Source organism: Falco cherrug, chromosome 3 (assembly GCF_023634085.1).
Source record: "Falco cherrug isolate bFalChe1 chromosome 3, bFalChe1.pri, whole genome shotgun sequence".
NCBI classification, from domain to species: Eukaryota; Metazoa; Chordata; class Aves; order Falconiformes; family Falconidae; genus Falco; species Falco cherrug.
Window position 1 is genome coordinate 47,963,387 of NC_073699.1, and position 14,230 is coordinate 47,977,616.

Here is a 14,230-nt window from a genome sequence, read left to right on the forward strand (position 1 = left end):
TGGCTCTGGCCCCACAGCGTGAGTGAAGAGCAGGACTGGGAGCTGCCACTGCTGCAGACCACGTTAGGTGGTGCGATGATGTGCGTGGCACTGTTCGGGAGCCCGTTGCCTTGTGCCACGGCCGGTAGCAGTTGGGGGGGTTCACAGGCACAGCCTGGATGGACATTACTGTCTTCAGAGAACTTGATCCTGCTCATGTGAGTACATGCTTACCTGGGATCTGTGTGGACAGCACTTCTTAAAGAATCACAGTTTCCATAGGGTAAGTAACCGCTTTTCATTTTGTTTCCTTAAAGAAATATTTAAAACCTAGGATGACTCTGTGATACTATTAAATCTGTAATCAGTTCCAGCATTATTATGACTCTAATGTTTCTGGGAGCCTTCCTCTGGTTTAAAATGGATTAATTTCAGGAACTGAAGCTAGATTCACTGTTCTGTATACAAGGCGCAATGACAGATACTGTGTTCTCAATATGTGTTCTCATTATTGCTCACTTATTTTAAAAGCAAATAACCATGAAACTGGTGTTTTCCTGCTCTGTGCTTGAACACTCTTAAGAAAAGTAAGACATGCAAGTTAGGAGTAGGAGGGTTATTGTTTGTATTCATGTCTTCATTATCCTTTTACTTCAGATATCAAATAATGTTTAAAAGCATTTTCAAGTGCACTGTTTTTTCAAATTTTTAAAGATGAACTGCAAGTTTCGAACAAAATATGTTACTCTTTTTTAATATTAAAACCAGGAATAAGTGATTTAGTTTAGGGTTTGGGACCTTTTTGACTCCTTAGGTGGTAGAAATTCAAGTGTTGTCTAGCCTGGAATTCTCTGAGTATTAGCAAAATTAGTGTTTCATGGATACTGGAAGATCTGATAAATTCTAAGAATGATAATCTGACAGATTATAGAAGTTGTATTTTATTGCTAGTTCCCAAGTAGGTTTTGGGCATGTGCATGTGACAGTGCTTTTTGCAATGTGATGCTTCTCTACTTCATGTAGAGAATAATTTGAGCTTTGTTATTCATTAAAAAAATGTTCCTAACTCATCTAGCAGAGAAAAAATTTTAGTAACGTTATAACTATAAGCAATTAGGAGAATGGTACATCTTTGTCCAGTATTCTGCCTCAGAGATTTTTCTAGCACCAAAAACTTCTGAGAAAGTTGGTCTAAAAATCAGCATTATCATGGACAACTTTTGTATTGTGTGCATAAGAAAACATCTTTTATCCAATAGCTGATTTATTGTTGCAAAGCATAAGAATTATTTTATTTTTTGTTTTCACTTAATCCTGTCAAATGTAGCAGATGTTTTCATTATTAATTCAAATTAACCCCCTTTTGTATGTATGTTGTTAAGCTCTTTGCTTGGTAATGGTCTTGTAGAAGTTGAAGTCTCAGCTAATTGTAGGTGTAGCATTGCCCTCATCTGGATCCACTGCACTGTGATTTTGCTATATTCATAAGGTAATGAATGAGAGTACCTGACCTTTCTCCTTCATTCTCTTCAGCATTTTACCTGCATCTGGTGTTTATCTTGCTTATTTACTCATTCCAGTTGCTTCAGTTTCCCCTGATACAATAGTCTTTTCATGCCCCTAATGGCCTGTCTTTGAGGGCATCTGCTTTTTGCTGGAGTGATTTTAGATGTGTGGTGAGAACTGAGTACCACAAACATTTAAGAGGAAACGTTGAATACTGTTGAATGGGTGTTATAATATTTTAGGTAGAATTTGGGGGGTGGGGTCCGAACAGGAAATAGCCTGTAAATACCAATAGTGGAGGGACCAAGTCCATGAGGACTTAGTCCATTACATTTATGTGGCTGTCTTAAATATTGTCTGCTTACTGTGAGCTACATTAGTAGAAACACCTGGATAATAACAGCTCTTCCTTTCTGCTGCAATAGTGGAAGATATTGAGATAGGCCTCACAGGGTAACTAAGTTACAAGAGCCTTGCTGGGAGAGGGAGTGAGGAGTCAGCATTTTCTCCCTGAAACAAGGAGGTTTGGGGACCTCCAAAAGAGGAGGTGAGGGTTGTGCCCCCTCTCTTGCTCATTAGTTGAAAACAAAGCGTTTCTTTGAGCACAGGAGCTGTTTCTCCTGCCTGTATATACAAAGTCCCAAATTAGTGCTCCTCAGCTGTCAGAGAGCTTCAGTCAGTTGCTCTGAAGCACTTTTGCCTGTAATAGATGTTCAAGGACACCAGCTTGCTCACGTTTGTGCTTACCAGCAGAGGAGGCTGGGGCTGTGCGAAGCTGAACTTGATACCACAGAGGAAGAATACTTTGCTGGAGTGAATGGGAAGTGAGATGGGAAAATGGTTTGTGTGGGGGGAAATATTACATTTCTCCGGGGCTCCTGCCAAATACCTTCAGCCTGCTGTGCCACGTGGGGGTATGTGCTTTGTATAGGGCTTCGCCCTTGCATATCTGGAAGAGCTGAAGGGGATAAACCTCCCCATTACAATGAGGTGCTGGACATGTTTTTTGTGTATACCTGTGTCATCCAGGAGGCCTTCTAGCAAGAAAAGGAAGACATGCTGCACATTTACAGAAGGATGGTGGCAGGGAAGAGGGAGATATAAGGGAAATTCCAGAAAGGCCCTCTGGATTTGCTCAGGCACACCTAGACTTGCCCTCTATCAGGATTTACCTGTAGCATGTATTTCATTAAGAGGCTTTATTAATTTTTTTACATTAATTTTATTTTCCTTTGCAGGTCACCTTTTAAGCTGCTATTTCCTGTATAATTAAGCAGAATGAAGGCATTAGGTTCTAGTAAAGTTGGGCCTAATCCAGAAATCTTCTCTTATTCAGTCCTTTCTGAGTAAGAAACTCGAGTCTGGGCCCAGCATTTTACGTGTTTTGCTGTTATATCTAAACTATTTGTGGTCTGTGGATTCTTTTTGTTTTGTTTTTAACTTTATTGAAAACTCCTTTACTTTTGTCTAATTTCATCTCTTTATGTGTTACTGTCCAGTGTAGCGTTAGTTGAAATTATGTAAGTATATTGCAAATTGAAGTGCATAATCGCTACTGATAATGCAAGAACGATTGATTCCTACAGTTTATAATTAACAGTACATAATGTTCTGTGCATGGGTTGGATCTGTCCCTTTTAACTTTTCCTTTCCGATTCTTTCCGACCCCGGTCTTGCCGCATCCCAGCCTTTCTGAATATGCTGGTTTCGCTGGAATCTAGTCTATTCTTCCTTTTGTTTTTCAGACCAGTAAAAATGGGAAGTACTGGATTCTGGTTTCCTCCAAGAAGAGTCAGCGGAACTGGTTAAGACCAAAATCTGAGGACTTTAGTGGGCAAACATCAGGTGTGCATTGAACAGAAGCTGCTTTAATCCTGCTTTAAGTATATGCTTCTTTAAAAATAGTATTATATATGAGCTTTTGTGTAATGTGTTTGTTATATTTGATACTGCATATAATCATTCATCCTGCAGTTGTGAAAGCACCAGTAAGAATGAGGATTTTAAGTGATAATATGTTGAGACACAAACAGGCAATATTACTCATAAAATTCTTTCAGCTGGTCTTTGGAAAGTGTAATATTTGAGGATCAGTGTTTTTTAAAGTTTTATCTCCATTGCTCAGTCTATATATCCACAAAAGAAAAAAAAAAAAAAAAGAACATGGTTATGTGCTATTCAGAGATCAATACTGAAGTTCTTAATTGCCTCATCTGTTGAGAAATGGTACTGAGATAATAGTGCATACATGGTTTTTAATAAAACACTGTCATTGTCAAGATTGGATCCACACTATATTTGTTCTAATGATACATTTTTAAGGACACTTAAACACAGTTCAAAGTCAGCTTAATTACTTTTGATCATAGAAGAACAAAACCTGAATTCTTCATCTGTGTGAATGTTCCAGGTTACTTCTGTTACAGTAGCTAGGTTGCCTCAAGTTTTGGAGAAGATAACGGTAATGTTATATTGGCCTGAATATAGGATGGCCTCCAGCCTGAGGTGTGATCTTTGCATCGAGAAAAGGAGTGAGAAGTCATCAGAGTTGTTAATTTAACAGTTAAGTCTCCTGTGCTGTTCCACAACAAACACTGCTTTTGGCCTCGCATCAAACCCTGCATATTGTCCTTCTGCATGACCTAATATCTTGCACCTCCCCAGCCTGATGCACGTTCAATTCCTCCCCATCTGCCCCCAGTGTTACCAGCTCATCCCTATACTCATTGTCCTCAGATATTCCCAACCCCTGTGCAGTGCTCCCTGCACCTCTCTGGCCCCACAGCCTCACCCTAGTTCTGGCTGTTGTCCCTCCCTCTCCTGCTCTCTATCCTGCCAGCTGTGCCTGCTTCCCTTACCCACTGGCTGGGCACAGAGACCACTTGCTGCTGAGCTCTGGACCCAGCATGGTCAAATTCCACTCCCTTGCAGCAGGCTGTGGAGGCAGTTCCCTTGCCCTTTGCTGCTAATGCTGCCTGCCCTGTCTCATGCTAGGTGTGGATTTGGTGGCAAGGTGAAAGGGCTTGTAGCCCTTTGTTACTCCATTGAGACCTTAGGTGCCCTAGCTGTGCATTGAGGGCCACAGCTGCTACACTGTCAGCTCTGTGTGGCAGGTCTCACGTAGGTGCCTGTGTGGTATAGATAGATATACCCTATGTAAGTGTAGATCAGGTTGGATTCACCACCCACCACCACCCCCCGCCATGAACTTCATTTGTCAGGAGAGATTAGGCTAAAGCAAGATTTCATTCTATATTCAGGCCAATAAGCGCAGAAGACCAGTGTATTCATTTACAGGAAAGCAAAATTAATTTTATTACCAGATTCTGATGAAAGCATATGTTGAAAAAAATCTTTCAATCCACAAAGGTATCACAACTTCGATGTGAATCAGACCCTCCTTTTGATTACATTGGTGGCTTCACTGAAGGCTTCGGAACTGGTCTTCATTTATTTTTATTGCAGAAAATTGTTGCTCCTGAGTCTCCAAATAACTGTTTCATTTTTCCACTTATGAACTAGATAGTTGATTAGCAGACAGAAAATAAAATTAAGCTGACCCTTTGAAGACCTGTGCATGTTCCCACTCCTGGAACTGATGTGTCCAGGCTTCGTCCCATGAGTGGGAATGAGTCCAAGACAAATCTGAAATCTTAGTAGTCCTTAAAGAAACACCTTAAAGAGGTTAATGGTTCCATATAAAATCTGGGGGAGTAAAGGTCTTACAAAACTTCTTGCTTAAAGAATGTAGCATAGTTTGACCTGCCGCTGGAGGGCTTTAGGGTTGAAAGGCAGCAGATTTCCATCTTGGTGAGCCAGGACTTCTCTCCTCTTGTAAAGACAAGGGAGAAGTTATGGGAACAGGGGAGGAAAAGGCATAGACGAAAGCATACTCTGTGTACATGTTTCAAATGGAGATGTCAGTCTGAAGATTTCACAAAATGCAAACAAAGAGGCACATTCCCATCTCCCTTCCCTGCCCTCCCAGCCCTCCTGTCCTGCCATGTATTAAGAAGAACACCAGCTGTCCTTCCTCCTTGCTTTCTTCCAGGACCACGCTGGGGCTCTCGCAAAGACCATTTAGTGTTGGCCCCATCGCACCTGGGCACTGCTCTCCGCTCCCCTCTGGAGTGGTTGGCTCCCTCCGTCTGCTGAGCCTCGGCCGGGGAGAGGGGACAGCTGAGGCAGGGCCCAGGCCGCCTCCAAGCTCTCCGGCCTTCCCTCACAGGCAGCGGGGAAGAGTCCGTTTTGTTTATCGGGGAGGTGGCGTTAGGCTGGAGCAGCTGCAGCCTGGTGCTCCCTGCCTGGCTCCCGGCTGCCCGGCTCCACCTGTCCCAGCAGCTGCTGGCTTCCCTTGTGCTGCTGCTGGGGGCCGTGGGGGCGGCCGGCCGCTGAGCCCCCCAGCCCGGCCAGGCCACTGCCCCGGCCTCGCTGCCGCCCGGCCCAGCTGCCTCTCACGCAGCTGCCCTGGCGCAGGCCGGAGCGGACGGCAGCTGCGAGCAGCCACACCAGGGCTGGGGGTGGGTGGGGGCACTTTTGAGGGAGAAAGGCCAAATTTTGGGGCTGTCTGGCCCTGCCAAACGCTCTCATTGAGTGCCATCCTCCCACCATCCTCCTCCTTGCCCCTGCTGCCACAGACCTCGCACTCGGCCCTTGCCACAACGGGTAGCACTAAATTTTGGTATCTGTAGTAGCAATTGTGTGCCAATGATGAAAAAAAGCTGTCAGCTACCCCTGACAAAGGAGGGCTGTTGAGTGCCCTGTCATGGCAGGTGCCCAGTTGCTACTACACGTTACCAGATGATGAACTTAAAGCTGTTCACCCGAGTCAGTCAGCAAGTCAGACATGAGCATCACGCACCTCCTCTAGCTGAAAGGTGCCGGTTTAGCTGGTGGTTTGCAGTGTCCCAGCTGGACTAAGAGCCTCCGTCCTGAGCTAGCCCAAACCTGAACACTTGCCGCCCCTGCAACTTGAAGGATAGCATGAGGAGGGTGGGGGTCTCCAGCACTGGGCTGTTAAAACCCTAATCTATCTAACCTATCCCTAATCCGTGGGATTTCTGCTGTTAATACGTTGTCTCTGTTAGCAGAGGGTAAGTTTACAGGAGAATTTCACCTGGCGTTAGCAATCATTGGCAATGTGTACATGTTGCGAGAGTAGATGCGCAGATGTGCAGGTAAGGACAGTGAGGAGGTATGCCCGAGAACAGGAGCTTTGCCCCCCGAGTCTGTCAGCATGGGTACTGCTGCTTTTCGTGCAGGTTTTCAAACATTTCGAGGCTTACAGATTTTCACTTTGATAACCGTGTGTGTGCATGTGTGCGTGTGTGCATGTGTCTGTGCAAACACCGCAGGCACGGCTGTAATTCCTTTGAAATCCGAAGCTGCCGAAAGCCGCTTGGGTAGGTGGGCCCTTTGCCTGATGCCTCCCATAATCTGACAGAAACTTTGCTGTTCTCCATCAGTGCTTGAGGGGAAGGTTGTGAGGTGTGATCTCAGGGCAAATGTGGATCTGTTCATCCTGAGCAATGCGTTTTAAGAGTTGCAGCAAATAGTGTAAAGAAACCTGCAGGTATTACATCAGACCAGCTGAACCTAATTTTATTTTTAAGTTTTATTCAGAAGCATCACATAGCAAGTAAACTTCAAAATCTAAGTTTAGTTACAAACTAGTTGTTTCTTATTTTTTTTTTCCAGTCCCCTTTTGCTTTCTTTTACGACCACATGAAACTTGAGAAGCCATCTAAAGCTAAATCATTTAGTGGAGTTGGGCAATTCCCAAGTGTCCAACAAGAAGGCCTGGTTTAGGCTGCGATGGCCACTGTCATTCCTGGTGATTTGTCAGAAGTAAGAGATACCCAGAAAGTCCCTTCAGGGAAACGTAAGCGTGGTGAAACCAAACCAAGAAAAAACTTTCCTTGCCAACTGTGTGACAAGGCCTTTAACAGTGTTGAGAAATTAAAGGTTCACTCATACTCTCACACAGGAGAGAGGCCCTACAAGTGCACACAACAAGACTGCACCAAGGCCTTTGTTTCTAAGTACAAATTACTAAGGTATTAAACTCTATTTATCTTTCAGATTATATTATCTATTTTATGTTGGCCATGTTAAGCCGTGTAAAAGTATATATTTGTGTACACCTTCAGCTGATTGCAGAGAGGATGTGTTAATTAAAGTATCCATTGGATTGTTTCTAGAATTCTAAATTACCTAAGTTTTCAAGCTAATGTCTTTGGTTTTGTTTCTTAATTTGTTTTCTGCTTTTGTTTTCTGTTTGTTTGTTTGTTGTTTTGTTTTGTTTCTTTTTAATGAGCGTAGAATTTTCATTTGTATAAGGAATTGTCACAAGAAAAAGAGTATGGACTGAAAATTTTTTGGCTATGGACTTTTACACGAATACTTTCATACTTGCCCATATACCCCTGTTACAATAGCTAAAACCCACCAAAACTAAAGTGTCAATTTAAGAAAAATGGCTCACGTTTTGCTATATTTAAATTTGTTGAACTGTCTTTGTAGTGTCATGCTTTCAGTTAAAAGGTTCTGTTGCAAAGCACCCCTTAGTGTAGTATTTAGCTGCCATTAAAAAATGAGCACGTGTGTTTTTTGATCAAAATAATTACTTACAGAATATATCTGTGTTTAAAGGCATATGGCTACTCATTCTCCTGAGAAAACCCACAAGTGTAATTATTGTGAGAAAATGTTTCACCGAAAAGATCACCTAAAGAATCACCTACATACACACAATCCCAACAAAGAGGCCTTTAAGTGTGAAGAATGTGGAAAGAACTACAATACCAAGCTTGGGTTCAAACGTCACCTGGCTTTGCATGCTGCAACAAGCGGTGACCTCACCTGTAAGGTATGTTTGCAGACTTTTGAAAGCACAGGAGTGCTGCTGGAGCACCTAAAAACTCATGCAGGCAAGTCATCGGGTGGAGTGAAGGAGAAAAAACATCAGTGTGAACACTGTGATCGTCGGTTCTACACCCGAAAGGATGTCCGTAGACACATGGTAGTGCACACTGGAAGAAAGGACTTCCTCTGTCAGTACTGTGCACAGAGATTTGGGCGGAAGGATCACCTCACGCGCCACATGAAGAAAAGTCACAACCAGGAACTTCTGAAGGTCAAAACAGAGCCAATGGACCTTCTAGATCCCTTTACCTGCAATGTTTCTGTGCCTATTAAGGATGAGCTGCTTCCAGTGATGTCTTTACCTTCCAGTGAACTGACATCAAAGCCATTTACAAACACTTTGCAATTAAATCTCTACAACACTCAGATTCAGTCCATGCAGAGTTCTGCATCTGCACACCAAATGGTTGCCACATCGTTACCATTGGGAATGCCTTGTCCAATAGATATGGAGTCTGTCCACCCTTCTCACCAGCTATCATTGAAATATCCGCTCGGTACTACCTCATACGCAATTTCTATGCCTGAAAAAGAACAGCCATTGAAAGGGGAAATCGAAAGTTACTTAATGGAGTTGCAAAGTGGTATGCCTTCTTCATCCCAAGATTCTCAAGCATCTTCATCAAAACTAGGGCTGGATCCACAAGTAGGGCCGCTAGATGATGGGTCTGGGGAGGTTTCCCTTTCCAAGGGCTCCGTTCCTATTAGTGAACCTCTAAACACCCCATCATTGGACTTTTCTCAGCTGTTCAACTTCATACCTGTAAATGGCCCTCCCTATAATCCTTCTGTTTCAGTGGGAAACCTCGGAATGAGTTACACGCAAGAGGAGGCACATTCTTCTATGACTCAGCTTCCACCACAAACCCAGGATCCACAAGATCCTAGCAATAGTATAGGTCTTGGGTCTCTGCACTCATTGTCAGCAGCTTTCACAAGCAGTCTAAGCACAACCACCACCCTACCGCGATTTCATCAAGCTTTCCAATAGGATGTACAAAGCTGGCTTGTTACTGTCTATTTGTAGAAATGCCTTAGGTGACCATTTTTAACTTAGTGCCTACTATAAGACATTATAAATTCTCTGCTTTTGTACAGTACCAATCTCATGAAGCCAGTAAGAAATTTAAATTAACTTTTTTAAAATGTTTTGAAAGTGTTTATTCTCAGCTGTGTTTACTTTGGTTTTTTTTAAACAGTCTCATTGTATGGTTTTCATTTTCACTGCCAATTGACACATTTTAAATGTTTAGTAGAAAGTCATCCCAAGCAAACTCTCAACACTGACCCCTTTTTTAAAACTTTTTCAACCATACCAGCTGTTCTGTTTTATTGATGTCAGTGGTAGAACTACCACTTTTACCTTTTAATAGATTTTACTGTTTGCAAAGAATCCAGTTAAAATATGTATCACAAAGATTCCTGAAGATTTGGGGAAAAAAATCTCCAGTCTGTTTCCAGACAAATCCTCTTCCCAAATGGTGACACATCTGATCTGTTCTCTAATGACAAATCTAAATTTTTTAAATAAATATAGAATTCAGATTTTTCTGAAAACTTGTGTGTCTATATATAGAAGTGCATATATACACATGTACATATATATAGCATTTTGACTTGTATTGAAGTCATTATAAAAGGTGTTACGAATTTTGCCATTTTCTGGCTTAAATTTTTGTGGCCTGTTATGGATAATGGAAGAAAAAATATAGTTTCATTCTCTAAAATCATGGCTGAATAGAATTTCAACAGAGAATCTGCTTGCCTAAATGACAAATGTTTCAAGTTGAATTTGGAACTGTGTTGTTGTGCTTTCATGACTCTGGTAGAGGGAAACAGGCAAAATTAATGGCTGATCTTGAAATATAAAAGTGTTGTAATGTAGTCATGCAGACTATTTTGTCGCAGTTTTTGTTTTAATTCTTAACTTGCTGTTTTTTCTCTTTAGTAGCATAGAAAGAGTACTGCATAGGAATCTTCCAATAGCGTATTCACATTTGTAGGCATCAGTCTTCTCCCAGCTGCCACCGCCAAAGGGTGGGTCAAGTCCAGCCAGAAAGTGTGTATCTATTTTCAGTTCAAAACTAGTGTGCAGTCAGAGAGTGAATGTAAATTTGCAAATACCAGTTTTTGTTTGATTTTTTTTTTTATTGGAATGATCTTTCCAGTTGTGTTACATGGTGTGTTATGTCCTCCTAAGCAACAAGTTAGATGTTAATCATACTTTCTACACCTGGGTACTTGGTTAGGGACTTTTTGCCCATTGCCAAGATTTAAAGACAGGACTCTTAGGAGTGAAGTAAAAGCATATTGCTTACACCACTTTTACCTAATGCAATATATTCTATTCCCCAACCCCTAATAACCAAAAGAGGAAAAAAAAAAAAAAAAAACCAGCCCTGTGATGCATGAAAGCAAACTAGTTTTGCTGTAATTCAACAATAATTCTTTTCCTTGTCATTTTTGTACAAGGAATTAAAAAATAGAAATCAAGTACATTAGTATCTCTCAAACAATAATGAGGATTCGTACAAGGTTTTAAGTGGTTAAACTAAATATACTTCACAGAAACAAAAGTTGCTCCCATTTAAGGAGCTCATGCTCCAGATGTTTTATCAGTAGCTCCTACTTTTTTTTTAATTCTAGGAGCAATATGCAGGTGTAGTTTTACTATTTTATACATATGTGTATTTAAATTTTATTACTGAAAGATAACATTTTTATAAATGTGTTTGTGTTCCAAAGGCATTAAAATAAGGATGTATTAATAAGGAAAATACCTTTTGAAATTCTGCCAACTACTCCTAAATTTTGGATTTAGGAGCACGTTATCTCAAAGGGGGCTTTGAGCTCTGCTTCATGACTGCTTCCTCTGGTTTCTGTGAAACAGATTGCTCGCTTACTTACATCTTTAGTTGAATGATTTGTTCAATATTGCTTTTTTTTCTTCTTCACCTTTTGAAAGGAAAGAAAACCACAGATGAACAGAGCACAAGGTGAACGCAACCGAATGTAACTCTAGTTTAAATCAGCAACCATAACGTGTCTAGGAAGAACTCGGGTTTATTCTCAATCCTTTAAATCAATCTGAGATGATGATAAATGGACTTAATTCCTCCAGTGGGTTATGTCCCATGTGGAGCCAAGCACCTGCAACTCCCGCTGCAGTAGAGGAAAGTTGTGAGTGCTCAGCATCCTGCAGCTGGCCCAGGAGCCTGGCCGGGCAGCACTGTCAGTCCCGGGCAGCCTCTGGCACACAGGTTTCTAGTCCATAGCGACTGTTTATCAGTCTCAGTTGCCACTTAGACTTCATTAAAAAACCAAAACCCAACAGACACTTTGCCAACATCCATTTCTTAGGGCGTAACCAGAATCCTTACTACTTTGTTCGTGCCTTAGCTTCCTGAAAAGGGATTGACATTTCACTTCGGAGTTAAGACATACATTTCACTTGAGAAATAGGGACCTCAGACAAGATATTGAACCTCATTCAGTTAGGGTTTCAGTGGGTGGCTGCACCGAGTGTGTTTGCCACTGAACTAGGATGTACAGTAACATGGAAGCAGACTGACACTGTAAGCAATACTACCACCACCGGAGTGCTTTTGAATATCACTTAGGCAGAGTCAATATTGGCCACTACTAAACTGCTGGTTTTTAAACCCTGTTTTCTTGATTTCAGATGGATTCTTGGTGGGAGGGGGGAGGGCTGGCTGATCATGCACCACTCTTTGTGCAACTTCTAAACTTCTAGTAAGGTTGTTGGGTTTTTTTTAAATATATATATTTTTGTGTACTTGTTGCTTGTGCTTTATTTAGTAGTAAATTGTGGAATAGAGTGATTTATTGTTAATTTGGCAGTAGCGGTTTTTAAAAACCATATACTGACTGAAACATGAGCCAGAGCTGATTGCTTTATTAAGCTAATAATGAATGTTAAGAGTACATATTTTCAGGATCATTTGCCTAGTGAGCTAAACTTGTATTATAGGCCAATATTTTTTAAAATAAAGCTTGGTCAACCTCTATGTTACACATATTACAAGATATAGCACTTTCAAAAAGAAAACCTAAACCTTTTAAGAAAATTTCTTACAGGTTATGCTTTTTATTATAAAACCTTTTATTATAATTTGTTTCAAGTGCCATTAGATTACATATATGTAGGCCTTTGGTATAATGCTTTGTGTACAAAATGGTAGACATTCTAATTTTAAACAGGTACATTTTTACAGTGTTTTCTTATCAATTTGCTATATTGCACAGAACCAGTGTGTCTTTCTAAAGGGTTTTACAATGGTTTTTACTAGGTTTACATGTTTCAAACTACACTGTCTTCTACTGCCATTTTGAATACCAGTCAAAAAAAATTAGGAGTTTGTCTTCAGTAATTATAAACTGTGTCCTCTGGAGTTCTGGATGGTAAACTATGGCAAAAATGTTTAACATGCAGTATTTGATGCAGATATATTTTTATCATATCCTATCATCGCTATGCTGCTGTCTGAAGTTAACTTAGGGCCTGATCCTGCATCCGTAAAGGTCAAGGGGGCAGGATTGCATCCTTCGTTATGTCTGTCTCATACACTGGTTTAGCAGCTCATCCTGTAGTCTTCTCAGTCTATAGATAAGCCTCTGAAATAAACATACCTGTCTGGTGTGTAGTAAACCGTATAGGCTTAGCTGCCCATCCTGCATCCTCCCAGTGTACAGTTAAAACCACAGCCTACTTAGCATCACGCTCAACGTACAAATAACGCCACAGTAGTTCAAAATGTGTTTGGATAGGCCCAAAGCTTTTATGCAATAAGGGTGTCTTACTTTTGTTGGAAGGCAGTGTCTTTTGATAACAGTTATCTAGCCCTGGAAGTGACACAGAACTATTGCTAATCATATGTAAACACTTTTCAGTATAAGCTTCAGTGGTACAGTTGAACCAGAGTGAATGTTTATCTCCTCAGAAACACTCCTGCAATATTGTTATATTGGATCATGCTGCTAATGTAACTTGGGATACAACTCCTCTCATGGTGCTACAAACCTCCCTGTCTCATTCAGATGTATTTTTACCCATAGAAAAAAGGACTATACTAGACCTATAGTTGTATGATATATTTTTATACTGTGACTTAATTTGTCATTAATGAACTTTGTGCAACACCACAATGTATTCATATGCACTTGCAAAAGTAAAATTTTGGACATGCAAATTTAAACGCTGACAAGCCCAGCTCTTGTTCACAAAAATAGGTGATGGCTAGTTAAAATTAAATGTGGGCTTTTTATATGGTGTGGAGTGAAGAACATACTATATATTACTAAAAGCCTTGGAATTTAGATGAAAACTGGGAAAAGTAAGATTGGGGAATGATGACACACCCAAACCTGACTTGGATTGCTGAAATTATATTTTTAGCTAGTGGAAAAATTGTTTGAACTTGTATGCTAAAATGTTTTAATGATAAAAGTTTTGAGTCAAAAATAGAGAAAAAAAAGAACACAGAAAACCCTGCATTCCAGACTGAATTTGTATATGTTTCTTGCATTTAAAATTTGCTATCCTGTGATATGGGAAATTGAGTTGCTTATCATGTATATGTACTTTAAAATGTATTCACAAACTACTGTTGTATTTGTATAAAATATAGACAAAAAGATTGCATATATATTTTTGTGTATAAGCTCTGTAAAATAGCAATCACATTATGAAGCTGCAGCAGAACTTCATTTTAAACATTCACATCCAAAGAAACAGATTATTTATTGTCCACATACCCTGATTATAAAATATACCTTGCTGCTATTAAACAATAGTGCTGCA

The 14,230-nt window shown here is 40.6% G+C and overlaps 1 protein-coding gene across 4 annotated transcripts in view; it reads left to right on the forward strand.

Annotated features, from left to right (window-relative positions):
• Positions 1–14,230, forward strand: part of PLAG1 (PLAG1 zinc finger) — a 52,645-nt gene extending 38,415 nt beyond the window's left edge. For 3 of the 4 annotated variants that reach the window (XM_014283255.3, XM_027811088.2, XM_027811089.2), the window contains 3 exons: positions 3,231–3,330; positions 7,183–7,541; positions 8,137–14,230. In XM_014283255.3, the coding sequence (XP_014138730.1) occupies positions 7,300–7,541; positions 8,137–9,400 (1,506 nt within the window). In that variant the 5' untranslated portion in view covers positions 3,231–3,330; positions 7,183–7,299 and the 3' untranslated portion in view covers positions 9,401–14,230. The remainder of the gene's footprint in view (positions 1–3,230; positions 3,331–7,182; positions 7,542–8,136) is intronic. The other variant, XM_055705366.1, reaches the window with a different exon arrangement.